At 49.8% G+C, this 27,829-nt stretch overlaps 5 protein-coding genes across 5 annotated transcripts; 3 read left to right on the top strand and 2 right to left on the bottom strand.

Annotated features, from left to right (window-relative positions):
• Window positions 1-30: 30 nt before the first annotated feature.
• SCP_0209900 (predicted protein) lies at window positions 31-3,986 on the bottom strand (the record flags this gene model as incomplete). The annotated part of the gene is made up of 11 exons (XM_027754901.1): window positions 31-339; window positions 394-807; window positions 859-1,730; window positions 1,785-1,839; window positions 1,890-2,231; window positions 2,289-2,528; window positions 2,675-2,752; window positions 3,034-3,140; window positions 3,198-3,348; window positions 3,404-3,655; window positions 3,714-3,986. 11 exons carry the CDS (start codon window positions 3,984-3,986, stop codon window positions 31-33), a joined length of 3,093 nt encoding a protein of 1,030 aa, XP_027610702.1.
• Window positions 3,987-4,561: 575 nt separating this feature from the next.
• On the top strand, window positions 4,562-6,058 carry SCP_0209890 (Probable 1-acyl-sn-glycerol-3-phosphate; the record flags this gene model as incomplete). The annotated part of the gene is made up of 3 exons (XM_027754900.1): window positions 4,562-5,118; window positions 5,193-5,545; window positions 5,625-6,058. The coding sequence occupies 3 exons, from the start codon at window positions 4,562-4,564 to the stop codon at window positions 6,056-6,058; spliced, it is 1,344 nt and encodes a 447-aa protein (XP_027610701.1).
• A 185-nt stretch (window positions 6,059-6,243) lies between these two features.
• On the top strand, window positions 6,244-6,727 carry SCP_0209880 (hypothetical protein; the record flags this gene model as incomplete). Its single annotated transcript, XM_027754899.1, has 4 exons — window positions 6,244-6,306; window positions 6,363-6,481; window positions 6,560-6,617; window positions 6,704-6,727. The coding sequence occupies 4 exons, from the start codon at window positions 6,244-6,246 to the stop codon at window positions 6,725-6,727; spliced, it is 264 nt and encodes an 87-aa protein (XP_027610700.1).
• A 570-nt stretch (window positions 6,728-7,297) lies between these two features.
• On the bottom strand, window positions 7,298-9,151 carry SCP_0209870 (Metallo-dependent hydrolase; the record flags this gene model as incomplete). Its single annotated transcript, XM_027754898.1, has 8 exons — window positions 7,298-7,734; window positions 7,785-7,851; window positions 7,917-8,146; window positions 8,206-8,306; window positions 8,362-8,697; window positions 8,757-8,792; window positions 8,856-8,894; window positions 8,952-9,151. 8 exons carry the CDS (start codon window positions 9,149-9,151, stop codon window positions 7,298-7,300), a joined length of 1,446 nt encoding a protein of 481 aa, XP_027610699.1.
• A 4,829-nt stretch (window positions 9,152-13,980) lies between these two features.
• On the top strand, window positions 13,981-26,627 carry SCP_0209860 (hypothetical protein; the record flags this gene model as incomplete). Its single annotated transcript, XM_027754897.1, has 3 exons — window positions 13,981-15,055; window positions 24,496-25,361; window positions 25,605-26,627. 3 exons carry the CDS (start codon window positions 13,981-13,983, stop codon window positions 26,625-26,627), a joined length of 2,964 nt encoding a protein of 987 aa, XP_027610698.1.
• Between the last annotated feature and the right edge of the window lie 1,202 nt (window positions 26,628-27,829).

Here is a 27,829-nt window from a genome sequence, read left to right as displayed (position 1 = left end):
GTCGCGAGGAGTCCGACCCGCACGCATCGCCTAGATCACCAACTCCTCCACCTGATACAGCCCCAAGGCCAGCTCTGCCTGCTCATGCGCCATCTTCTTCCTGCGGCGCCAGTCGACGCGCGTGTCCGTCTTCGGCGGGCCGTGCGCGCCCTCGTACAATGCACGCGCGTGCGCCGCGGCGAACGGCTGCAGCGGCACGCGCAGTTGCTCGATCTCGTCGAGGAGCGCGAGCTCGGGCTGCAGCCGCGCAAGGAGCGTGCGCAGTAGTCGGTGCGCGGGCGGATGCGCGAGCAGGGCGAGGAAGGACGCGTCCAGCAGCGTCTGTAAGAACGCGAGGACCTGTCGTGAATTAGAGTGACGGGTGGTTTTTCACGATAGCAGGAGGAGCCGTACCTTGTCCTGTGGTGGCAGGTTGGCCGGCTCATGCGCAGAGTATAGTGGGACTAGTACGCCGTGCGCGTCCTTCTTGATGCAGTCCGGTAGAAGGTGTACCTCCTCCTTGCCCCATCTCGCTAGCCATCCGTCAAGCACAGCAAGAACTGGTACGAGGTCTGCTGCATCTGACAGGTGCCGGCGCAGTGCGACACGGAGTGCAGCAGGTGAGGTTGAGTACGTCACGCACAACGCGAGGTAAGTGGGGAGCGCGGGCAGACCCGCAGTGTTAGCAGGCACGACAGAGTCAATTTGCATTGCGTCCTCGCCCGCAGAGACTGATTGTTCATGCGACTGGACCACTTTGCTCAGGAGGGCAATCATATCGTCCTCCGGAATGTCTGTTACGGTCCGAAGTGCGAGCATTGCCGATTGCTGAGAAAAATCCGTGAGTATCATTGCGAGCAATCGGGCCAGTGTACCCACCCAGTCTTGTCGTGCATTCAACGCCGGGAAGAGACCGCCCGCGACCATGACCGAACTGACCGCGCCCCGCTCCAAAAGATACCGCAAAACCCGTGGCACGTACCCTTCCAGATGCCGAAACACAAACTCCAGCACCCTCGTCACGAACAAATGCCCCAGCGGCGGCTTTCCCTCCTCTTCCCGAGTCTGCGCCTGCACCTGCGCGAGCCGAGCCTCCTCCTCCCGCACCCACGCAAAGAATGCTTCCTCGACGCCCTCCGTGCGTTGCTGGTTCGACGCAGTGTTCATCGCCACCACCGCGCCGCCCTGTGCAGGGTCCACCGACTTCGTCAAGAGCTTTCCCCGTTCCCGCTTCGAGATGACCCACGCAGCGCCCGCAGAGGCGCGCCCGAGCGCGTTGGCAATCGTGGAGGTAACGGGGACGCTGAAGGGCACAACGAGCACGGTCGAGCACGCGCTCCTGCCCGAGAATCCTTGTCCCAGTGCGTTGCGCTCGGGCGACAGTACGAGAAGCGCTTGCGCGGGGCCCTGCGACTCGGACGCGACGAGGTCGATGGAAATGCCACGCCGCTTTGTGCGGACGAGCGTGGATGGAAGAGCGAATGTATGGGACGCGATGAGAACAGAGTATTGGAGGTCCCACAACAGGAGGACGAGCTCAGGAGCGCCGGTGGCGGATATGCCGGCGAGGAGGACGTGAGAGGAGTTCAGTGCTGCAAGTGAAATTTCTAACGTTGTAGGAGAGGCGGGTGTGGATGGAGGATATATGAAGGTTAGGGACTTCAGCGTAAGAAGGTTGGTTAGAATTCGGAGCGACAGGGCAATGTTGTTCGGCGACTCGAGTTGGAAAGAATACCAAGCACCCATGCGTGCTGAACAGTGTCAGGTTTTGCGGAGCCTGACACGTTGAAATAGAAGGCACTTACTGAGCACGCTGAGACAACCGCTCGCACTACATGATACATCGCATACTTCTTCGTCCTGGAATATAGTGAGCTTCACGCAACGGTATGCGGGCACGCGCAACTTACAGGCTCGCGAAGTGGAATTAGGCAATCACCCGCTGAATGGACAGTGCCTTCAGGGTCCACTACACGTACCAAGACACGTATACTGTCTTGATCTCGTAGAAAGGTGACAGAGACGATTCCTCTGGACGCTGCAGTCCTACTTGGCACAAAAGTACATGCCGTTCGGAGGAAAAATATGTCTTTGAGTAGCACGGCGGCGCCTTCACTAGAACCGGACGGAGTGGAAGAGCCATGGACAGCTAGCTGCGTGTCTGCGACTGTCAGTTCACCTCGTGGGCCGACGAGCAGCACATGGTCGGGGAGGTCGTCCGAGGCGTAGATATGTCTCACAGGATGGGGAAGCTGCACGGACCTCACTCAGATAACCTGCAACACGATGCACGGCAAGTAAAAGCGCACCACGGCTGACTTCTTTTTTTTCTGCGCCTTTGCAGAAACGGCTCCACCGGAGAGGGTTTCCTCCCACATCCACACCGTGCGCTCGCGGTCTTCTGGGAGGACGTCCGGAGAAGAGTGCACCGCGACCAAGGTCGTGAACACCTTGACACCATTGTCACTTCTTGTGCGCGTTACCGGAGGACAGGAAAAGGTTGTGGAGGGTCCGAGTGTGTGAGAAATGGTAGGGTGGAGCGTCGATAGCTAAAGAGCGATATAAGCCCATGGTCTCGCGGATTAAAAGCTGGACCAGTAAACTAAGCTAGATGCAGAACAGTGTGGGGTACATCTGCATCGACCTTCGTGTGCTTGTCCAGGCCTTCCGTCGCGAAGAGACAGCCTGCACTCACATCGAGGACATGTACACCGTCTCCCTGCACCGCAACCGCGGCCAAGCCGTCTGTTTTTCCGGAGAAATTGTGGGTCAACTGGACATGTCGAGACGATGACTGGCCTGAAGTGGACCGTGGGCGGGAAGAAAAGCTAGAGAGAAGAAAGGCGTCGCTGATGGTCGCACTCATCGTTCGCATAAGACTGAAAATTATCCACCTTATGGTTATACTCTAGGGTTAGGGTTACAATATCTACGTCAATGGTCTGCGAGCCGCATGCTCTCCATCTGCAAAGACATACGCAGGCTTTCCTTGCTACACTGCACCAAAGCTTGCAAACGATCCATATTGCAACAGTGAGCACGCAGAACGCGTACCAGTGACTGCAGAAGAGGGACGACACTAGCCTGATCGCGTACCGTCGATGAACTTGGCACCTTCAGGATAGAAGATTCAAGATCACGATATTCGTGTTGCAACGTAGCTTCGGCGAAAAAATCAGCGAATTTGGTAATATTTCAAGAGAGAGTCAACAACTCACCGATGCGTTCCAGCAATTCGTTAAATAGCCTGACGTCTAAGCGTCCGTGAAGTGGCTGCGAGACGAGTTGGAGTACTTCCGATGTGATACGCGAGTATGTATCTTCACACTGTAAAAACGCTCGAACGAGAGTAGGAACTGTGGACGAGAGCTGATGCAAATTTCAGACAGAACGTGTCGTAGACCACTGTGCAACGTGTAGTTACCGCAGGATCCGCCAGTTCCTCGTAGAAATCCAGCAGCCGCTCGGCATCGAAACGGATGCGCTCATTAGCGATATCCATTTCTTCGGCGGATAGCTCACTGGAGCGCGTTTCGAGCGCACGCTGCGCCGACTGCTTTGACGTCTCAAGTTGTTGCTCGAGCGTGGTGGTCATATATAGCCATGACTGCATCTGCGCTGCTAGCTGCAATGCGTCCAAGATTGATGATGCTTTCTCTTGCTTAGAGGGCAGAGTCTGACACGATTACAAACAGTCAGAGTCACAGAATGTAGAACGAATACATTGTACTCACAGTGGCCTCATCTCGAGGAACAGAATTCGATATGCTCGCGCTGTTGGTGACGGGAAGCTTTCCCTTCGCTGTTTCACTGGATTTAACGGCAGTCCGGCTGGAGCTCGGTGCTGTACGACGTTTCTGGGTGGGGCGACTCTCCACGGTCGCGACGCGAGTCGCAGAGGAGGGCTTGAGAGGGTTCGCTGAGGATTTGTTGGCCGCGGGTGATTTGTTGGACAGCGACGTGCTGGCGTTCAGGTAACGTGAAGGAACTATTCTAGGCTGGCTCATGTTTATTTCAGGGTGAGGCGCGAATGTTTTGGCACAAGGCGCATTTCACCTTTTTTCCTGGGGAAAAACCTGGGGAAAACGACAAAGTAAGTCTCCGGGAAATATCCAGGAAAAACTGTGAGAAAACAATAGTGTAAATCCTGGGGAAAAACCGTGACCCAGAAAAAGCAACAGATTTCTCGGAGAAAAAACCTAAAAAACCTTTGTTTCCAAATCGGGATTTCTGCATATCTCTTCATCAGCAAAAGTCAACTCTTGCTTACCCAGATTATTCCCTTGATTAAGGAAATTTTAAGGAGATCCTCATTATTATTATTCCTTATTCACCTTAATTGGCCAAATAGGGAAGCAGACCTCCTTAATCAAAGCAAGGGAGCCAAGAGTTGACTTTTCCTGATGTTGCAGAAATCCCGATTTGGAAACAAAGGTTTTTTCTCCGAGAAATCTGTTGCTTTTTCTGGGTCATGGTTTTTCCCCAGGATTTACACTATTGTTTTCTCACAGTTTTTCCTGGATATTTCCCGGAGACTTACTTTGTCGTTTTCCCCAGGTTTTTTCCCAGGAAAAAAGGTGGAATGCGCCTTGTGTGGACGGGAAGACTCGACCGGACAATTGCCTTTTCGAGAGAGAGCAGCTCTGCTGATGGCGCGCTTAAACGTACTGCTCGGCGTGCGAGTCGCAGTCGTGCACGCTCTTTCATCCTCCTCCATCTCCTCATCGCCGTGCTCGTCACTGTCATTCACGACGATCAGCACCTGTGCTCGTCGTTGTGCTCGACGGCCATGTCCTTTGTCACCTGCGTCGTAAAACCGGCCGCCTACGTCTCCCTTCCTCTCTTCGCCCTGCATACCCTCTCCAAATCCTCCGCAATCGCCCGCTACTATGTCCGGATCGCGTTATTCCTCTCCACACTCAGCGTGTGCTCCGTATGGGGCATCTTGGCTGCCCTTGGGTTGTCCGTCGTAGGACGCCGCCTCGATACCTCCTGGGTCGTTGCACGCAGCTTCTACTACCTGTGCAACCGGGCAGTCGGAATCCGTTTCATCGTCGAGGGCGGGGAGCATCTCGAGACCCGACCCGCGGTCCTTGTCGGAAACCACCAGAGCATGCTCGACATCCTCTACATCGGAAGGTGCGCCTACGCCCCCGCCTCGAGCGCCCCGAAGCTGACGCGCCCACCCTTTCGCACGTACATCTGTGCTGCAGAATATTCCCCCGACGCGCGTCGATCATGGCGAAAAAGAGCCTGCAGTGGGTTCCCCTTCTTGGCCAGTTCATGACGCTCTCCGGCGCGGTCTTCATCGATCGCGGTAACAATGCCAAGGCCGTTCGTTCGCTCACTGCTGCGGGAGAGATTATACACGCGCGCCATAGTTCTCTTTGGGTATTTCCAGAGGGCACGCGTTCCATGCGCGAGTACCATGACATGCTGCCACTCAAGAAGGGCGCGTTCCACACTGCCGTGCAGGCCGGTGTGCCTATCATACCCGTCGTATGTGAGAACTACTGGAGATTGTATCACAAGGGTGTCTTCGAGAGTGGCACGCTCAAAGTACGCGGTATGTAGTTTCTCTTGTCCGAAAGCTACTCGTGACTTTGGTTCAGAATTGTGTTCACTGATACCGCAGTATTTCATAGTTCTTCCACCCATTTCTACAGAGGGCCTTACTGCTGCCGATGTCTCCGCCCTTGCTGTGCACGTACGCGAGCTGATGATCGTAGCTTTACGCGAGATATCAGTCCCCGCAGCGTCCGACAAGAAAGCGGAACCCTCATCAGCGTCAGAGCCATCTCTAGCAACAGCGCCGTCAGAAGAATCCGAGCCACATCATGTAGAGCCCGCCGAATCGTCCGTCATTTCCTCGCACCCCGTCGAACCCACAGATCACCCCGAGCCGGAGTCCCAGTCCCAGTCCCATTCTCGTGCAGAGAGCCGTGCGGAGAGCTACGCGTCTGAGGAGACCTCAGCATCATTAGTGGGAAGCAGGATAGACGGGAGCGAGACCGGTACCGAGACTGAGGAAGACGATGGCATGGTGCTTGTTGGGCATCCAAGTAGCGGCTCCACGTGATGGGCGGCCGTCACTGCTGGGGAGAATGTCAATCGTGCTCAGTGCTCGCGATCTTGATTTGGGATGCCCCGATCATTCGGTCTATTTATTTCTTGGTCTTACGTGTGTCTGTGCTATTCGGAATGCAGATGGTCGCAAGCATAATCTCATGGGGTTGTAGATTGATTTGTGCGCTCGAGCGTCGAATGCTCAGGTCTGTTGTGTGTGTGCCCTATTTCGCTCCGCGAGTCTACTCCAGAGAAGCATCGGTGCGTCTACGCGACTTTGTATTGTCTCTTGCAGTTACTCCTTCCTGTCAATCCAGGGCATAGCGCTTGTAAGTGTGGAGAAACGCTGTAATGTGTCGGCCGTCATCGAGCCCCACTCGTCTTCGTCGCCAGTAGAGAATCTGATCATGCTCACCAAGTGCTCACTGAGGCTGAGGTGAGCGACTCATGCACTCAAGGCCCCCTTAACACACTAATCGGGCTTCTTTTTTCATATCCCCATTGGATTGGAGAGGATCACCAACGAAGGAGTGTCAGCAACACTTCTCGAAGCTCTTTTTCTCTCTAAGCAGGTACCGTTAGGCTCAGTCACTTCTGATAGTGCTATGCAGGGTCTCGCCTGCTCACAAACGACTTACCGATTTCTCCAAACGAACAGCTCGAGGATTTTCCGGTGATATGATACGCGTTGAAGCCGTCGTCAATTTGTTTCCTGCGATATTGCAGCCTACCCCATTCGCCACAGATCTCGAATTGTTGAGACGGCCTGAACAAACGTTGCTGTTGAATATACGTGGCCGCGCGCTTGGACGGCTTTCAACACTGCTCCACTGTTAGTAACACGTCCCGAAGATGTCTTCGCGGCCCTACTACTCAGCAATCATGCGCTCACGAAGAGTAGCTCACGGACGGCTTCCAACTCACCTATTTTTTGTCGTCCTCACGCTCGAACTTCCGGGCAAGTTCCAACTGCCCGGGTTGCGACAGCGAATAGCGTGAAATTTCATCCGTTCATCTTGCGTTGGTATTCCATTCCGTGATATGTTCTCCTCATATGTGTTTCGGTACTGATTTATGACCCTAGCAGCAAATTGTCGGCGTGCGTATTTTTGGGGGGATCCCGGTGCAATTTCTCACCGCACATTAAGTTTCCCACTCGAACCCCAAACCATGGAAGTTAAACAATAATCTATTCGTGGAGCAGGTTTTCGCAAAGTACTCTATGCTGCAATTTGGACACACCGCTCCGATATCACGTTCGTAAGTCGGGAGAACCGAAGGTATCGTAATACTGCTTCCAAAGGGCATCTAGCTTCTCCTTCGGCAGCCTCTCGCGCACCGCGTCCGCCTTTTGCTTCAGCTCGCGCGCGATGGGGCCCCACAGGTTTTTCGTGAGCTTGCCGTCGCGCTTTACGACCTCGCCGTTGACCAGGACAGTATCGACGTCGGCGTTGGTCGCGTGGAACGTGATACCCTGGAAGGGGTCCGCAATCGCAGCGAGGTTGGTAGACTCCGCGTCATAGAGGACCAAATCCGCTTTCTTGCCGACCTCGATGGTGCCGATGAGGTGCTCCATGTTCAGCGCCTCGGCTCCGCCGAGGGTGGCGAGACGGAACGCGTCGGCGGCATTGTTGTGATTATACTTGGGCGCGCAGTGGCCATTTTTCTCGATTGCCTCGTGGGCACGACCTGAAGGCGGTCAAATGGGATGAAATACGCGTATGAGTTATAAATTTTACCTCTCGCAAATTGCAGTGCAACACGCATTTGGGTGAAGATATCACCTCCATTAATCGACAGAGCGTCCTATAGGCGAACAGGAAAGTTAGGCACAGGTAAATCACGCGAGGAAATTTGGTAAGTGGACGTACAACTCCGAGACCGCATTTAACACCTCTGTTGACGGCGTCCATGGCCACAGGATTTCCTTGGGCCATGCCGAGTTCGTCGCAGGGCGTCGACGCGATGGCGCAGCCGTTATCCTTCATGGCAGCCCACATCTCATCGTCCGGGTCAGTGTGGTCGAACAACACGTTACAGTGCGAGAAAAGGACATCCGGACCGAGAAGGCCACCGTCCCTCCAGGTGAGGATCCGGCGCCCTGCGGAAATTACCAAGTCAGGATCAAATGAATATCTGAAGAAATCGACGGAACGTCACCTTTGGCGACGTGTGCGGTAATAACCTGCACCGGGATCTCGCGGGCGAACTTCAATGCTTCCTGGTGCATACTGATTGGCCCAGCGCCGACAATATCGTATCTAAGAAAAACGCAGCAGTGAGAAGTTGTCGATACATTAAGAGTTTGTTACTAACGCAAGACCAAGGGTGACCCGTCCGTCCGGCGTCAGTTTGCCACCGTCCTTCGAGCCCCATTCCTTGAGCTTCTCCATCTGCCACTTGCACGTCTCTTCTTCATTACCGAATTCCATGTTGGGGAACAGCTGCGTTGGAGCACTCTGACGTGCCGGGCACCAGACGACGCGTGCACCTGACTGGATGGTGGCCTCGAGAGACGCCTCAGCATGCTCCGGAGTATTGGCTGCGTGGAAGTGGTCCAGTATGGTGGTCACCCCCGAGTGGAGAGCGTCAAGACAGCCTGCAAGCTGGCCAATGCGGACCTCCTCCGCAGTCAGTGCCGGTTGAACGGTCCTGTGGAGTCGGAATTGGAATGAACACATGGTTCTGCGGGCGCTGGGTGAGTAACATACCAGCTCATCTTTACGAGATATTCTGATAGCAGCCAGCTGCGAAGGTTGGTATCTCTGTCAGATCGTGCATGACGCGTCTAGAACACGGAGACTGCGTACTCGCACTGGTCGCCGCGTAGCACGATCGCGAAGACGTGTCTGGGAGGCGATAGTCGGTCAGCAAGCACTTTCGGGATACGACGCGCCCGCCACTACCTGTGTGTGTCGACCATTCCGGGCGTAATCCATTTGCCTTCACAGTTGATGACCTCGACGTGGGGACCAACATTGATGCTCTCCGCGATCTGGGTGATGATCGAGCCCTCGACCAGCACGTCCGCCTTGAAACTCTTGGGCTGGTTGTCGGAGCTGAAGGTCGCGATGATGCCGCCTTTGAGGAGATAGGAGGTAGACATGGTCAACTCTGTCTGGGATGGCAGAAGAGTTGTGTCTGGCTACTTATGTATGTAGGGCTACCCCGCATTTGCCTTTGCCACAGTATGCGTAATGTGCATGCATGTGACATGGTGTACATCAGCAAATGTCAAATCTGCTTATGGCGCCTTCTCGGTCCTTTTCGGTCTTAAATAATGCCGTCAATGCCACCAAGACACAAAAGCAAAGATAAGCCGGGAAAAGGGGGAAAAGGGTGTATTTCGAGCAGTTGCGACATCGACGCGGTAAGCAGGTTAAGGATATACCGCTAGACAAGAAATATCTAAGACCGGGCAGATACATAAGTGCAAGAGTTAGTCTTTAAGGAGTACAAGGCATCAGCAAACTCCATCAGCAAAAGTGCACAATTGTTACAACGGATTCCGACGATTGTAGTATTCGCCCGCATGTGATAACAGGTTAGAATGTCATCGTAAGCCATTAGAATAATGGGGCTGCGTTGCGACCTTCGTAATCCCTTCAAATTCGTTGCAATGCTCGGTAACGTAGATGACTGATTGCAATGCCATTACAATGCACTATAAACCTATGTAAGGCAGTTGTAAGAGCTTGTAATGTTGAGCGAACATGGTGATTAATAGTGATTATACTGAAGGCAGAGACTCAAGAAATATTCGACAAGGGAGCACAGAACAACGTCCACGGAACGATCCACTATCAGACTACACTAGGACAGTCATTTACCTGCCTGCGGACTCCAGCTCGTCCATACCGTTTCTTCGACTCCGAGATCCTTTGCATATCCTCGTTCCGATATTCACTGCCCATTCTATGTTCTGTGGCCGGCAGGAATATGAATAGGACCTTGAGCAAACCAGCCCCTTCACGCGGTCTTGGGTCCGACAAACTTGTGTACGTAGCAAAGTAGTCAAAGTCAAAGGCACACGGTGACGGCCCAGTCGGCTTGCGAAGTGACTCTTCCCAATTTGGAAGCTACTCAACAGTGATGACGTAGTACACTTCTCTCCTCCCGGCCATATAAGAGGCGGTCGGTCTCTTCTGGTGTCTTTCACTGCTTTGATTCCTCCTTGTATGTCGACGCATTCTTGGCGGCACAGCCGCTTTTCTGACGACAACATTAATGACAACGACGCCGCAGAAGCGCGCCTCGCCAACGTTAACACCATTTCCACCGAGTGCTTTGCTCTTCTCATTCTACATATGTGCCCTTCCTGCAGGACGTGCCTTAGGAGCTTCTCGTCCATTTAAAGTGACACACTTGTGCCCTTCCACTGCTCACACACCTATCTGTATGACTGCAGTATGTGTTCCGTCTTGTCTTTGCTGTCATGAATTGGGAACAGGATCATGGTACATGCCGTATCGTGATGCATGGAGCTAGTGCTCTCGATGCATACACCACACCAGATCGAGCCTGAGCAGGTGCATGTACTATTGAGTATCCTTTGAACTGCCTAGAATTCACACTTCGCGACCGTCCACGGTGCATATACCGAGTCAAGATTTGGACACCGGCCATACTAGCAGCAGCGGGCTCACGATGCCCAGCCAGTGAGTAATCGTGCACTCTAGACGGTAACATAGTTGATGCACTCTCTCCGCAGGCCTGCCCGCACTGGACCGGTTTGTCTTCGCAAAGCTCGCGATGTTTCAACTGACATATTGAGCACGTATCATTGCCTGCATGACAACTTACCCAATAAATTCCTTTATTATAGACAGGTCTTTCATGCAGATGCCAGCAGGAATGTGCGCTCAGACTGCCGCAACGACAGCAACGGTCTGTCAACTTTGAAAGAACGACACTACAGTCAGTAGGCCCCAGGTTCACCGACCTCAATGTACGCACCAAGTGTAGCACTGTCTCACAGCATTCTGCACAGACTGCCTTTGGATTTCTGTACTCTTGCTACCCTTTCCTGGATGGTCTTGTTGGCCCTCGTTGTTGAGATTTCACTGCTTCTGTTTCTCGCTGCCGCTTCTCCTTGCGGTGGCACTTTCTCAACCTTTGTGCTCTCTCGGACATCCAGCTCACCTCTTGATGGTCATCCTGCTCTCGCGCCAGCTCGTGGTGTTCCGGTTTTGTGCTCTCTTTAGGTTTTGCACTGCTCTCCTGTTCTATTTGGCACTCATGCGGACTGTGGTGAACTCTCTGTATTCATATGTAGTCACACCTGTTGTATGTTATGTTGTATTTGCCGCAATGATTACTATATTTCCTGTCCTGTGCTCTGTCCACTGGGAGTAAGTCTATTTGTACAGCCATTATAAGTTGTCCCCTGACATTGCCACTGCTTACAATCCCATCACGATGCCTTATAAACCTGGGAATCCATGGTAATGAGTCCCAAACACTCCAGGTATTCGGAATAGATTGTGTACATTGCAAATGGATTACCAAATATTTTGAAACATTGGGAAATATTCGGAACCCCCGTAGAGAAGTTACAATCCATTACAACTTTGCTCAATAATTTCGAGTGTTGTAACGGATTTCCTAGATTACGATGCTATGTAACCGATGGTAACAGAAGTGCACTTTTGCTGATGTCGCACAAGTATGATTTGGTATGGTGCTTATGGTGACCATGGTTGGCGTGGCACCACACCAACCATACTTCACCAGACTTTCTGATCCTTCACCATGGTAGGATGCAAATGTAACAGATAGGGTTTCACATATTGCACAATACCCACTCCAACTACTGTAAGCTAAATGAATATGCTACTTGTGCAACACCCTTTGTATCGTGCAAGCTTTGTTGAGAGTAGGACGCACATTTAGCCCACTCGCACGTGACTCTGTTGAGTGAACCAAATAAGTCGCAACACTCTGATCGATCTTATTGTTCGTACGATGCTGCGCTCAGCGGATACGCTTCATTGTCGACAATGTACGTGTCATATGCGCCACCACGCACTCGCTCACTTTCAACTATGTACAGTCCTGTGCCTGCAAGGCAAAGGGGAAGGAAAGGCTTGTGCCTATCAGCATTGTGTGCATGTAGGTGTCGCCTTCTCCCTTTCATTGCATGCTGACTCACCTTCCGCATTACCGCAGTTTCCAATGGGCTCTGTGATTCTCCAGATATGCACTGACTCTAACACCCCAGAACAGGGTCCCCACCGAAGTGCTGCACCTGCATGTCCACGGATGCTGCAAGCAGTGGACATAACGAATGAGCATGGCGCCTGCAGTGGACAACCTGTCACCTTTCCCCCAGAATTCGGAAGGTGCAAGAATGCACACTTAACCCGAGGCAAGTGCCATGAGTCTCATCCGTCTCACTCAGCTGTCTCAGAATATTTAGTATTCACAGTCCTCGAGGATGGATGAGCTTGACATCACAAGGATGTGCAACAAGCACATGCATGAGTGAGGAGCGCAAAGGTATGCTATCCAACTTCTCCCAAGCATCTTTCTCACACTCTGCCCCCCAGCACCTCTTGCCAAATGGAGACTACCAAGATGGAAGCCAAGATCCGCAAGCTCACGCGCTGGGGCGGTGTCATGCACCAAAAGTGTTTGGCTTGTGAACATGTAACCACCGGTGAAGCGCTCGACGAAGAAGTCACGTGACTAAGACGGAACCCAAGAATGTTTGGCCGAGTGTGTCACCTGATGCTCACATTATGCTATTGGACAGGAAAAACTCAGAAAGTGCTTTCTCCCTACTTCTCCCTGCTCGCTTTATACTATTGGACACGGAGGTCCAAAGAGTTTTGTCTTCCCTGTTTCTCCCTGCTCACTTTATGCTATTGGACACGAAGGTCCTAAGACATTTTTCCTTCCTACTTTCCCCTTTGATCACTTGATGCTCTTATTTTGCTATTGGCCAATCTGCCATGTAACACTACTATGTAACGGTCACAATGGGTGACACCCGAGGGATATAAAAGGACCCCCGAGGTGTCCTGACCCACAATCTTCTCTCCCCACTTGTAGCACCCCTATAAGTGAAGAGTTCTCCCTCCGCTTGTAGCTTACCCTACAAAGTGATAAACTAAAAGAATAGGAGTTTGTTCCACTCCTCCCAGTAACATTGTTACTTGTAATCAAAAGGATCCCGATGAAGTCAGTTCAGCGCAGGCAGTGAGTTGTTACGAACACAACTACTGCACTCTTGTATCGTTTCTGTTGGGTAGTCTAGCACACGGTTGCTAGATACTCAACCCATTCTTGGAAAGTTCTTGGACAACATGTAGGAAAAGTATCAGCCAGGCATATTGTATTAGGACACACGCACTCAGTAAAGCCCTGCACACGGTTGTAGGCACTCGAATAGGAACACAGAAGACTTGGTAAGCCCTGCACACGGTTGTAGGCACACTGTTAAGAAGACAATGAAGACTCGGTAAGCCCTGCACACGGTTGTAGGCACATGGATAAGAGAACACAGAAGACTCGGCATCGTATAAGAAGACAGAATGCAAGCCCTTGCACATGGTTGCTAGGCATCCCCCTCTATATTCCCCCATCTGTATTGTACAGACTACCATCCCGATTTCAGACAACAAATCACACGTATAGCTCAGGCGTCCCTAACCCATTATCATAAATTTGATATCACCGAACAACTGTGATAGCCTGGCGTACTTTCCTGTTTGCCACACCCGGTGAACCACAGCGAAGTACCACTCACTTGACCGAGAGTCAAAAGCTCCTCCGGCCAAGGCCCGTGTGTACCCCGAGTCGACATCTGAAGCCCACCGCGAGGGGTTAGGACCCTTGTTTCCCGAAGCTATATCAATCACACCTCTGAAGCCTGTTAACACAGCAGTCTATCCCACACTACAGCTCTACCCAATCAACACTTCGAAGCCCAATATGGTGACCGGCGTCGCTGGATTACCGGTTCTGGGAACGAAGGGTTCTCCAAAGAAGTTTAAAGGAAGTTATGCAGAAGTTGCGAGGTTCCTGCAGCACTATGAATGGCTGTGCGCTCAGCTCAACATTGTGACTGCAGAGGACCAAGTGGAAAACATCACGCAGTATTGTGCACAAAGTGTGCGCCAGTTTATGGAATCACTCCCAGCCTACGTCACACCAGACTGGAATGCTTTCAAGAGAGACATTCTCACATTTTACGATGCGGACCGAGACAAAAGGCGATATAAAGTCAAAGACCTCGAAGCCTTAGTCAAGGAATCACGTCGGAAACCTACTATCAAGAACCTAGGTGCATGGCAGGAATACTCGAGGAACTTCCTCACAGTCGCTGGATGGCTAGTGAATCGTGGTCACATTTTGGAAGTTGAACAGTCCCTTTATTTTTGGAAAGGAATTCCCCGCGCTTTCCGTCAGGACCTGGAACCATGCTTGCTTGCCGCAGACCCCAACCACAACATGTCTATCCCGTTCAGCATGAGCAGCGTATGCATGAAAGCAGAAACCATTCTGCAGCACAATCGATTTGACCAGGACCAACTGCCCTCAGAAGACGAAGACTCGAGTGATGACTTAGACGACTCAGACTCGGATGACAATTCAAGTGACTCAGAGGATTCATCAAGTGCCGAAGAAACACATCGAAGGAAGCGCAAGGATAAGAAGAAGATGCGAAGCACGAAGAAACAATCATCAAAGCGAGTGGATGATTCATCAGATGACGAACCAGAAGTTAAGAAGCCAAAAACGAAGTTATCATGGAAACGACTGGCAGTACACGAGAAGGAAGAAGTGGAAGACTTGGTCAAGCAATTGAATCGCATGTCCCTAAGTGATCCTGACTATGGACTCCTATACTTCTGCGCTTGCAAACTCGACCAGCTCGTCACCACCGTTGTCCGGAAACCAGTAGTGGATGCTCCGACGCCAGCCCATTCAGTCATGTTTGTGAACTGGACTCCCATTTACCCTGACATTGTTATGAACTGGACAGCCAGCGGACATCGGCCCATTGGTCTGTGTAAGGAGTTGTAAGCGATCAGCTCATGATGAGAAAGGGAATGCTGGAGCGATCAGCCCACCGCCATAGGAGTATTTCTGAGTGATCGGCCCACCACCATGGTGCTACTATTATATAGGCATGGGCCCACCGCCACAGTGATAGTTCTGAGCGATCGGCCTATTGCCATAGGTGTATTTTTGAGCAATCAGCTGACCGCCACTAGGGCTATTATACAGCCATCGGCCCACCGCCATAGGTAGTGTTCTGAGTGATGGGCCCATCGCCATAGGTATATTTCTGAGCGATGGGCCCACCGCCACTGGGGCTATTATACAGCCATCGGCCCACCACCATAGGTAGTGTTCTGAGCGATGGGCCCACCGCCACTGGGGCTATTATACAGCCATCGGCCGACTGCCATAGGTAGTGTTCTGAGTGATGGGCCCACTGCCATAGGTATATTTCTGAGCGATTGGCCCACAGCCATGGTGCTATTATACAGCCATCAGCCCACTGCCATCATGGTAGTACTGAGCAATCAGCCGACTGCCAGGGGGTAAGTTCTGAGCCATCGGCTGACCACCTCGGGGCTACTATACAGCCATCGGCCCACCACCATAGGTAGTGTTCTGAGCGATGGGTGTTATTCTGAGCAGTGGGCCCACTGCCATCGGGGTACTTCTGAGCAGTGGGCCCATTACCATAATGCTATTATTTAGCAATGGGCCCACCGCCATAGGGGTACTTCTGGGCAGTGGGGCCCATCACCATAATGCTATTATTTAGTGATGGGCTCACCGCCATAGGGGTACCTCTGAGCAGTGGGCTCACTGACATGGTGTTATTAGTCAGTGATTGATTCACCATTATAATGCTGGCAGTGCCTGGACTCAGCAAGACACCTAATCGCTAACCTGACACTACATCTCTGGTGGAGTTTTTACAACATGGAGTCCTGCCTGAAACTTATCGTAGCTATAGTATAGAGTGCAGTGCCACCATTTTATGAGTTCCTGATATATGGCGAACCATGGCTTTACATTCTAGTGATGGCGAGACTCAAGCTGCCAAGAAGTCACCAACCTGGCTGTCCTTCTCTGGTGAAGTGTGTTAAACTTGGAGGACTGTCTGAAACTTGTGGAAGAGGACTTATAAAGTTAAATTCCATCATTTTAGGAGTTTCTAGTATATGGCGAGCCATGGCTTTACATTCTGGTGATGGTGTGACTCAACTAGTAAAAAACTCGCCAACCTGGCTCTCCTTCTTTGGTGAAGTTTGTTAAACTTGGAGGACTGTCTGAAACTTGTGGAAGAGGACTTATAAAGTTAAATTCCATCATTTTAGGAGTTTCTAGTATATGGCGAGCCATGGCTTTACATTCTGGTGATGGTGTGACTCAACTAGTAAAAAACTCGCCAACCTGGCTCTCCTTCTTTAGTGAAGTTTGTTAAACTTGGAGGACTGTCTGGGATTGATAGTAGCTGTGGTATCAAGTGAAGCACCGTCATTGTTTGAGTTTCTTGTAGATGGGAGCTATGGCTTAATATCCTGATAATGGCTAGACTCAACCGATAAACATATCGCTAACCTGGCTCTTCTTCTCTGATGAAGTTAGTCAAACTTGAAGCACTGTCTGGAATTTATAGTAGACATTTCATAATGTGAAGTGCCATTACTTTCTGAGTTCCTGATCAATAGTGAGCTATAGCTTCATATCCTGATAATAGCTAGAATTAACCAGGAAAAGAATGACCAATCTGGCACTTGTTCTCTGATGAAGGTTGTCTAACTTAAAGCACTGTTTAAAAATTGAAGTAAATGTTATATCAAGTGGTGCCAGCATTTCGTGAGTTTCTTATAGATGGTGAGCCACAGGGAAAATGTAACTGGCAATCTGATACTTCTTTTTTCACATACACTGATGAATTTCATATAATATAAAGTATTAACTATAAGTTGTAGCAGTAGCTATATACTGTGATGTCCTTTTATATGGACTTCTGGCTGATGTCAGGCTGTGTTTGTACATTTTGGCAAAGTGTGGATGCACTGAGATTCAATGCTGACAATCTGCTATTTATTATAAAGTGAAGTATCTAAGTCTTTCAAAACTTAGAGCAGCAGTTGCATTACTGTTCAATGCCAGTGCTGTATGACTTCTTAGTTGGTTTTGAGCCACATCTAATCATCCTAAATACACTCACAAGTTAGCATGCTAACCGGCTGTGATAATCTTATATATGTATAATATGGAAAAGTGACTAAATCTTACAACAGCAGTTGTATGCTCTAAATTAGAAGCCTTGCATTACTTCTTGAAGTTTAGCAAGATACACACAGCCATTCTAATGATCTGTGAACACTTTGAGAAGTTCAGCATACAACTTACCATTTCTTTGCATGATACTATGTGTAATAAAGTACAACACTTTATATGCAAAATACGATGTTGTGGTTAGTTTTGATTGTAATCACTTAGTGTTATGTGAAGAATTCAATATTGTCTACCTTTAATGAACTTCATGTGACTTGCTGAACTGGTCAAGGAATCACACTTTCCTTTTTAGTCTCCGAGTGCACACACATCTACATGAACATAATGGCTCCTATATGTGTTTTCTTCTATATATTTGAGATTCTTCTTCAATACATTTTTCTATCTACATTAAAAAATGGTGATTACATAGACCTTATATCAGAGCTAGATAGATTCTTGACACACTTATAAGAAGTCTATAGAGCTCAGAGTGAAATATTGCTAACTCTTCAGAAGTGAACTTTGCTGTTTTTTGAGAAGTAAAGCTTGCCAATCACTTAACATTACAGTTGACTACATGTTGTCTTGAAAAAGATACATCTGTCATTTTCTAACAAATGTCTGGCATTTAGTTATATGAAAAGCAAAACACACTTCATAAACTTAAGTATAGCTCTCTCCAAAGAATTACACTTAATTGTTATTGAGAATTAATAGCTGTTAAGTCACAATATGATATTGCTACTCCAAGTTGCAGTTCATACTCCACAGTATATAACTTTGGCCATAAGTTTCAGATAATACTCCATTGCATACAGACTTCATTACAGAAGCAGCTGGTCGTTTAGCATTTTTATGTGTGAAACCATGGCTGGCCATCAATCAGGAACTCATAACATGGTGGCCCTTCACTTTATATAACAGCTGTTATCAATTCCAGACAGTGCTTCAAGTTGAATTAACTTTACTAGAGAAGGACCACCAGGTTAGTGGAGAATCACCAGATTAAGTCTAGCCATCATCAGGATGTAAAGCCATGGCTCAACGTCTATCAGAAACTCATGAAATGGTGGTGCTTTACTTTATATACCAACTACTATGAATTTCAGATAGTGCTCCAAGTTTTGTGAACTTTGCCAGAGAAGGAGAGCCAAATTGCTGAGTTTTTTACTGGTTGAGTCTCACCTTCACCAGAATGTGAGGCTATGGCTCGCCATATACCAGGAACTCATAGAATGGTGGCACTTCACTTTATAAATCCCCTACTACAAGTATCAGACAGTCCTCCAAGTTTAATAAACTCACCAAAGAAGGAAAGCTAGGTTGGCGAGTTTTTTACTAGTTGAGTCACACCATCACCAGGATGTAAAGCCATGGCTCGCCATATACTACAAACTCATAAAATGATGGAATTTAACTTTATAAGTCCTCTTCCACAAGTTTCAGACAGTCCTCCAAGTTTAACAAACTTCACCAAAGAAGGAGAGCCAGGTTGGCGAGTTTTTTACTAGTTGAGTCACACCATCACCAGAATGTAAAGCCATGGCTCGCCATATACTAGAAACTCCTAAAATGATAGAATTTAACTTCATAAATCCTCTGCTACAAGTCTCAGACAGTCCTCCAAGTTCAACAAACTGCACCAGAGAAGGAGAGCCAGGTTGGCAAGTTTTTTACTAGTTGAGTCTCGCCATCACCAGAATGCAAAGCCATGGCTCTCCATATACCCAGGAAGTCTAAAATGGCAGCACTGCCCTTTATAAATCCTCTTCTACAAGTTTCAGACAGTCCTCCAAGTTTAATAAACTTCGCCAGAGAAGGAGAGCCAGGTTGGCGACTTTTTGGCAAATTGAGTCTCGCCATCACCAGAATGTAAAGCCATGGCTCACCATATACTAGGAACTCAGAGAATGGTGGCACTGCACTTTATAAGTCCTCTTCTACAAGTTTCAGACAGTCCTCCAAGTTTAACAAACTTCGCCAGAGAAGGACAGCCAGGTTGGCAAGTTTTTTACTAGTTGAGTCTCTCCATCACCAGAATGCAAAGCCATGGCTCTCCATATACCCAGAAAGTCTAAAATGGTGGCACTGCACTTTATAAATCCTCTTCTACAAGTTTCAGACAGTGCTCTAAGTTTAACAAACTTTGCCAAAGAAGGAGAGCTAGGTTGGCGAGTTTTTTACTAGTTGAGTCACACTATTACCAGGATGTAAAGCCATGGCTCACTATATACTAGGAACTCATAAAATTATGGAATTCAACTTTATAAATCCTCTGCTACAAGTTTCAGACAGTCATCCAAGTTTAACAAACTACACCAGAGAAGGAGAGCCAAGTTGGCGATTTTTTGGCAAATTGAGTCTCGCCATCACCAGAATGTAAAGCTATGGCTCACCATATACCCAGGAAGTCTAAAATGGTGGCACTGCACTTTATAAATCCTCTTCTACAAGTCTCAGACAGTGCTCTAAGTTTAACAAACTTCGCCAAAGAAGGAGAGCCAAGTTGGCGACTTTTTTACTAGTTGAGTCTCACCATCACCAGAATGTGAAACCATGGCTCACCATATATCAGGAACTCATAAAATGGTATTTATAAATTCTCTTCTCCAAGTTTCAGACAGATCTTCAAGTTTGACAAACTTCGCCAAAGGAGAGCCAGGTTGCTGAGTTTTTTACTGGTTGACTCTCGCCATCACAAGAATGTAAAGCCATGGCTCTCCATATATGCGGAAAGTCTAAAATAGCAGTACTGCACTTTATAAATCCTCTTCTACAAGTTTCAGACAGTCCTCCAAGTTTAACAAACTTTGCCAAAGAAGGAGAGCTAGGTTGGCGACTTTTTGGCAAATTGAGTCTCACCATCACCAGAATGTAAAGCCATGGTTCACCATATATCAGAAACTCATAAAATGGTGGCACTGCACTCTATATGACAGCTACGATAAGTTTCAGGCAGGACTTCATGTTGTAAAAACTCCATCAGAGATGTAGTGTCAGGTTAGCGATTAGGTGTCTTGCTGAGTCCAGGCACTGCCAGTATTATGATGGTCAACCAATCACTGACTAATAACACCATGTCGGTGAGCCCACTGCTCAGAGGTACCCCTACGGCGGTGAGCCCATCAGTAAATAATAGCATCATGATGATGGGCCCACTGCTCAGAACAACACCTATGGCAGTGGGCCCACTGCTCATTCATTGTACATTGGCAGTGAGCCCATTGCTAGGAGAAACATGTCCTGGTGATTGCCTACCCCCTGGCCTGTGGCAATAGGCCCATCTTTCATCTGATACTCTTGGAGATGGGCCCACTGCTCAGCTATTGTACTTTGGCTATGGGCCTATTGGTGGCGATAACATGCTCTGGTGATGGCCAACCCTCTGACCTTTGGTGGTGAGCCCATTCTTCATCTTACACTCATGGTGATGGGCCCACTGCTCATTGATCATACTTTGGTGGTGGGCCCATTGCTCAGAGAAACATGCTGTGATGATGGCCAATGCTCTGACCTTTGGCAGTGGGCCCATTCTTCATCTTACACTCATGGCGATGGGCCCACTGCTCCTTGATTATACTCTAGCAGTGGGCCCATTGATGGCGACAACATGCTTTGGTGATGACCAACCCTCTGACCTTTGACTACTCTGATGGTGGGCCCATTGCTGGGAGAAACATGCCCTGGCAATGGCCAACTCTCTGGCCTTTGGCAGTGGGCTGATTGCTGGCGGAAACATGTTCTGGTGATGACCTATGCCATGGGTGCTTGCAGTAAGGCCCTGACTGAGGGTACTTTGGTGATGGGCCCATTTCTGGCAGTAACATGCTCTGGCGATGGCCAACCCTCTGACCTTTGGCAGTGGGCCCATCCTTCATCTTACACTCTTGGCGGTGGGCCCACTGCTCAGAAGTACCCCTATGGCAGTGGGCCCACTGCTTAGAAGTACTTCTATGGCAGTGGGCCCACTGCTCAGAACATCATCTATGGCGGTGGGCCCACTGCTCAGAAGTGCCTCTATGGTGGTGGGCCCATCGCTAAATAATATCATTATGGCGATGGGCCCACTGCTCAGAAGTACTCCTATGGCAGTGGGCCCATTGCTCAGAACTACCCCCATGGCAGTGGGCCCATCACTCCAGCCTTCCCTTCATCGCCATGGGCCCATCGCTGACAGCTCTCTACACAAACCGATGGGCCGACGTCCGCTGGCAGTCCAGTTCATGACAATGTCAGGGTAAATGAAAGTTCAGTTCAGGTAACATGACTGAAAGGTGTGCCGACGCAAGGACAATTTGGATGACAGATGCCACCGCACATGCCACAGTACCCACTGCCTGGTGTCCCGAACATGCCTCCTCCACCTGGAATGGCAAGACCACCATCGGACATGCAGTGCTACGGATGTGGGGAAGCCGGACATCATATTGAAGATTGTGCTCCCATCAATGAACTCATTGCCAAAGGAGTGATCACGCGGAACATGCAAGGACGTTTGCAAATGAAAGATGGATCCCGGATATACAGAGGATACAATGAGCCATTCGTGTCGGCAATCAACTGAATGATCTCCCCTCAATCCCATCTTGTCACAGTCAACTGCTCGAGTATGTGTGCACATATTGAAGATATGGGCGACGGAAGTGACACCGATGATGAGACTGGCGAGAGCGATTTCGAAGATGTCTATGTGATGCCCACGAGTAGGCCAGAACGCAAAACGAGAACAGTCTGACGTGAAGCATTTGATGGAGTTCTAATGCCACCATTGAAAGTTAAAGCCAAGATCGCGAAACCTGTACCCGTACCCGACATGCCGCGCCGCCCAACCATAGTGGAGAAGGAGAATTCCCGTCCGCTACCACCTCACCACCCTTGGGAACAACAACAGCCAATTGAAGTACACCCGCCCTTGGGAAATGCAGATGATAGTGATGAGATATTGGACGATGACATTGCCCATGCTCCAGGACCATGTACCACAAAGCCTCGACCCCCAAAATTGGACGAGAAACTAAAAACCTCTGCCGAAGGAAAGCAAATTACTCGACGAAGTGACATTCAGACTCAGGTAGATCAAGTTAAAATCCTGGACAAAGTCTTAAGCACTCCCGTCACATTGGCCATCGGAGAAGTTTTTGGAATCTCGAAGGAAATGGCCCATCATCTACAAGACATTCTCAAGCCTAAAGCATCTCAGCTGTTACACCTGCTCAAAGTAAATTTGGTGGCATCATCTTTCTCGACCAAGACCCGAGGAACATTGATACGACTACAAATGGAATGTGACGGAACCGCGGTTACCGCAATAATCGATACAGGAAGCCAACTGAACATTGCAAGCAAGAAGATCTGGAAAGCAGTGATCAATCGGCCAATGGATATTGCTCGGTCAATTAGCATGAACGATGCTAACGGAGGAGCTGGTCTACTATGTGGATTAGTTCAGAACGTGGGCATTATGACATTTGCCAACCTTTACGTGAGAGACTAAGTGCCTTTCAATTTGCTGCTCAGATGACCATGGCAACGAGGGAACTACATATCAATCGATGAACGTGCTGATGGAACGTACCTGTTATTCAAGGACCGTGAACTTGAAGTCCATCATAAGTTATTGGTCACACCTGATGGCATGAACCCTAACTGGACCTTCGACCCAGCGGTATGGACTATTCCACATGAGCTTCAAACTCCACAGGTGTATTTCTTTGGGAGCAACAAAACGGTTGCATTGAATGCTAGAAAGCAAGTACGACAATCAGCAGAGCAAGATGGAACTACAAGTATCTACGCCCCCCCCCCCCCCCCCCGACACTAATGCGCTGCCTGGATATAAAGACCAATGGGTGACCGACTGCAAGGAGACCGAACGTTGTGTGGCTATGATGTTGGACAGCGGACCCTTGAGCATGGACGAACGGAAGAAACAGCAAGAAATACATACCAGAGACATTGAGAGCCTGCTAAGCAAAGCTCGCATATTGGCTGTGATGCTGCCTGACTGTATGCCGTACAAGGAATGCGCTGACATTAAAGAGGAACCAATTAGCCCGGACAATGAAATATTGAATATGCTTCGACGTACCTGCATCCCGATGGGGAACACGCAAGAAAGGAATCGAATTGGCCAAGAACGCGATAGGATGACAGACACAGGAGGACAAAGAGGCCGACCAACGAACGCGAGAGATGAAGGAAGAACGATGGACATAGGAGGATGAAGAGGCCGATGAATGAACGCAAAGGACGATGGAGGAAGAATGGTGGACACCTGTGGACAATGCGAATCACATGTCGCGGTCAACTGCAGGAGTCAAAATCAGCAAATGGAGAAACTAGAAGACATCGTGCATGTACCAATGGAACGAACGATCCCGCACTGCCTGCGTTCACGTGTGCAATTCCAGGAACCGCTAACAGATGAAGAGAACCGAGGATCGCGCCGTGCTCGATGGAGAGGGAAAAGACCGGCCAAGCTGCGACAGACGGAAAGTGTTGCAGTGTCGCTGTCGATGAACCCTGAAATTCAAATGTTAGCACGATGAAATGCAATGAAGGAACATATCGTGGCTCACCCAATGGACGACGAACAAGAGGGAACGTATCGGGATCGACTGTGCTCGCACTCTGCTGCGAGGCCCGAGCAACTCCCGCCCGAGACGCGCCTTCGACGAACGTATGCCAGCCACGATCTGAAAGGAGATATCAGAGATAAGCAAAAAGAGGAGAAGAAAAAGGAGACTTACTTTGTGGGGATAAGCACCCACCAGAACCCAGGACCATTGAAGACCCCCCAGCTGGCCCAGGAAGACAGAGAGCAAGAGACAAAAAGCCTAGTGAAGAAGTGGGAAGAATGGACAGAGGCTGCACTGCAGAGGACACTGTGAACCGCCGAAGAAGGACTTGTGCGCGAACTCAATGCCAGGTCACGTGCCTGCATGTCAAGCCCTACTGAAGTTATCCGCAACAGACAGGGTGCAGAGGGAAACAGAGAGGACCAAGACAGAGATAAGCCAGACAGGACGAGACAGAAAGGAGGCCAAAAACAAGAAAGTGCGACCACGCAAGGAGCAAGAGCAATGTGGGCCGCATGGAAAATGCGCGCCCGACGCGAGGCCAACGAGTTAGCTGCCGAGAAAACAGAAAAACATAAGAAAACAGAAACTTACTTTATTGGAATCAACGATGCAGGTGCTACAACGGGCGCTTCACAAAATGAAGCCAAGCCGGAACTTCAAGATCTAGATCCCAAAATCGAGATTAAGATAGGAGATCGTGCGCTCGATCAAGATGATATTATTGAGCTCCTCGGTCTTGGAGGCCTGGCAGATTCTACGCTCCCCCCGTGTCTCTCCCAGTCTCACTTCGAAGCTCTCATTACTGGACTCACTGTGCTCCCGGACACAACCCCCCAGACTCCTGGATCAAACACGCCTAATTCAGACGACTCGCGATACATGGAGCCTGCCCCGGATTTACCTATAACTTATGCGAAGGACGCTGGACTGCTCAGATCACCCCCCCTTCCTTTCTCCAACCTCTCCCCCACTGCTATGACCTGCCGTGACGATTCCCCAGCCCGCGTTCCACTGCAAGAGCGTGAATACGCTATGCGCATGTCTAGCTACACCGAGTCCCACCTTGATATTCTGCCGCTGCCCGAGCATCCCATATTAGGCAATCTCACTCGTGACGCCCGTGGAAAGTCTATCTATGACCTGTTGAGTGACGCAGTTTCCCAGTACACTCAATACAGGCAGTACAACATGTTCTCATCTGTCTGCCTCAGTTCTCCCGCCACTATCGTCTACGCCCCGATGCAGACTCGTTACGGACCCACACACCCTTGTGTACAGATGATGGCCATGCAGGCTGAGTCTCATCCGGATGGAATGGACCGCGCGAGCATATGTTATGGGCTCGCGGTCTCGTTTTTCTTCGGAAGTGACACACACCCGCCTGGTAGTTTCTTCCCCACCCCGATTGTAGGAGAGTTGTTTCCCAGCCCGAGCGCGGGCCCGCGTTTCTCAGATGACTTAGCTGAAGCTGTAGGAATGGTATACGAAGGACCAGAGATGTGATCGCGCGCTGCCAAGAGGTGCCGATTGATGGATATCGTAACTCGACCTGTGCCGACGACTGTGCTTGCGCCCGTTCCGTGGATCGACGTTCAAGGAAATAACGCTGCGATTTCTGTAAGGGATGCCTTACCCGTGGAGATACGTCTTGTCGCGACACGACCAGTTGAGTACTCGACACACGTGTGCAACTTCGATTCTGATCGTATTGCATCTTCGCAGACTCAGCGCCCCCAAAACGCTGAGTCAGAAGGGAATACATTGAACAATGTTTCGGTCGGCACTGAGCTCGAACCGCTCACCGATACACGTTTCATGTTAATTACCTCACCGCCGACGCCTGTATCCGTTACACCTGAAAGCTCGAATGCATCATCTTCCAAGGATCTGCATAGCCCGACTACTGTTCCCGCCATTCCTGCGCATAGTCCCACACTCACCGCTGCACCGATTGTTCCCGCCATTATTCCTGCTGCGAGCCCGACTGTTGCTGCACTGAACTCGACGCAACTGGCCGCGGTCACCGACCGACACACCGCACTACCGTTACCACGCAATGTTAAGAAGAATGTTTCTATGTCGCCCCCATCCACCGTTAGTTTGCCGCCGTATTCCCCGACTGGACGTGCTGCGCTCGACCTTGCCATTAAAGAATTGCTGGCGATGCCCGATCATGTGCTTAACCAACCCGCTCGCCAACTTTCTCGATCGCCCGATACGACCGCACCTGTTCCGCTGCTGCCCATTTTATCAGTGAAAGATCTCCTTTATCCCCCTTCCCCTTCCTCCGATATCGTATCTCCCGCCACTATGATCGAACACCAGGAAACGACAGAGGACGTGGAAATGACTGACTCAGACACCTCGGAGACAATTTCGAAAGCTGAATGGACTGCCGCTGTCGCGCTGGAGAATAAGTCGTATGTCCTTGCTCCCTACCTTGGTGTGCGCCACGATATGATTCAACTCAAGAATGAACTGTATGTGCGCGCTAAGCTGTACACTCTGCCGTTTTCGTTTGATCAAACCAACGACTTTCGCCGCATGTTCATGGTCACCTTTCACGCCGTTATGTCCCGCGCAAATATCGATGGTCTTGAAGATAGTAAAGAGACAAAGGACCCCATCGCTATGTGCATTGCTGCCATGGTTCGCCAGTGTCGCAACTACTCCGCGCTCTGGTACTCTCACATTGGAAATCCGTTTCTTTGGCCCGAGGAACATCTTGCGCTTGCCAAAGCTTGAGCACTCTTCGAGCTCTACCCTACAACAGACGCTCAATGCCAGGACCTCAATGATATGCGTGTTATTCTCGACATCATCAACTTCATGCTCAGATATGACATCGAACGCAGATACGTGCACGATATTTACCGCTGTCGTCACCAAGGACTCTTTGGAAAGCCTGGCGAGCTGCCTCCTCCAGTGTCATCCCCGGCTGCTGGAAGTTGCACTTGAACATGAACATGCGCGGTACATTTTTGACACATGGATTGAGACGTATGATGCTTACTTGCTATGTCCCATGCAGAAACTTTCCCTTGACGCCGCAGAGTGCAGGGATTCAAGAATGGACTGCTGCTTTTTCTCTTCTCCGTCTTGCCACTGCACCTGTAGTATTCTCGAGCTTGGACTTGACCGACTGAACGTTCATGTATTTGTGACTGGTATGTTGTTCAAAGACTTTGCTGCGAATGATGTTCCCTGTATGTTACCTGACGAGGACTTTGTTTTGGAGAGCACGAACGAGTCGCCGCTCGCTCGTGTGTCGCAACATGTATGGCATGGACTATTTCCGATGTTTTGGACTATGTGTTGTTACTTGGACTTACGTATGTGGACGCTGTGCATGGACTTGTACCATGTTTTTGCGCTTGGACATTATCTCTGTATGCTGACACCTGGAGATCGTGGAATCGAGTTATGCTTTTCACGGAATCTTACGGGTGTGATGAGGAAAAATCGAAATGAACAGATAAAAATAGCAGAAAAGGACAAAGAGAAAAACATGCAGAAAAGACTACAGAAAAATATAAAAGACACTGTGCCCTCACCAGTGTACTATCTACATATCGCAGAAGAAGAAGCAGCAGAAGAAAACCCAGTACCAGAGCCACTGTACTATTCCATGGAGCCCGAAGATGATGAAGATTACTTGTTCGTGAGAATAGGGAACAAAGTATATGGAGCTTACAAATGCGTGGACCGCAAAGTCAAGCCAGTCCCCGGAGTATTTCCAGAAGACGCTCGTGTGCATCGTGCCTTTCCCAAAGACCCACTTGCATCCCTCCCACTGCTTACACCGCACCCGCCAGACTTTATACCTGGAATGCGAGTCACACAGGAATGAATGGCGGAGATGAACATAAACCCAGATGGACTTCTATGCCCGGAAGAAGAAAAGTTATTCAAGCATATCCTGCGACTCAATGAAGCAGCTTTGGCTT

Source organism: Sparassis crispa (genome assembly GCF_003851025.1).
Source record: "Sparassis crispa DNA, contig_000001F, whole genome shotgun sequence".
Lineage (NCBI taxonomy): Eukaryota > Fungi > Basidiomycota > Agaricomycetes > Polyporales > Sparassidaceae > Sparassis > Sparassis crispa.
Note: the sequence above shows the minus strand (reverse complement) of the source record. Positions and strands in the feature narration are given on the sequence as shown.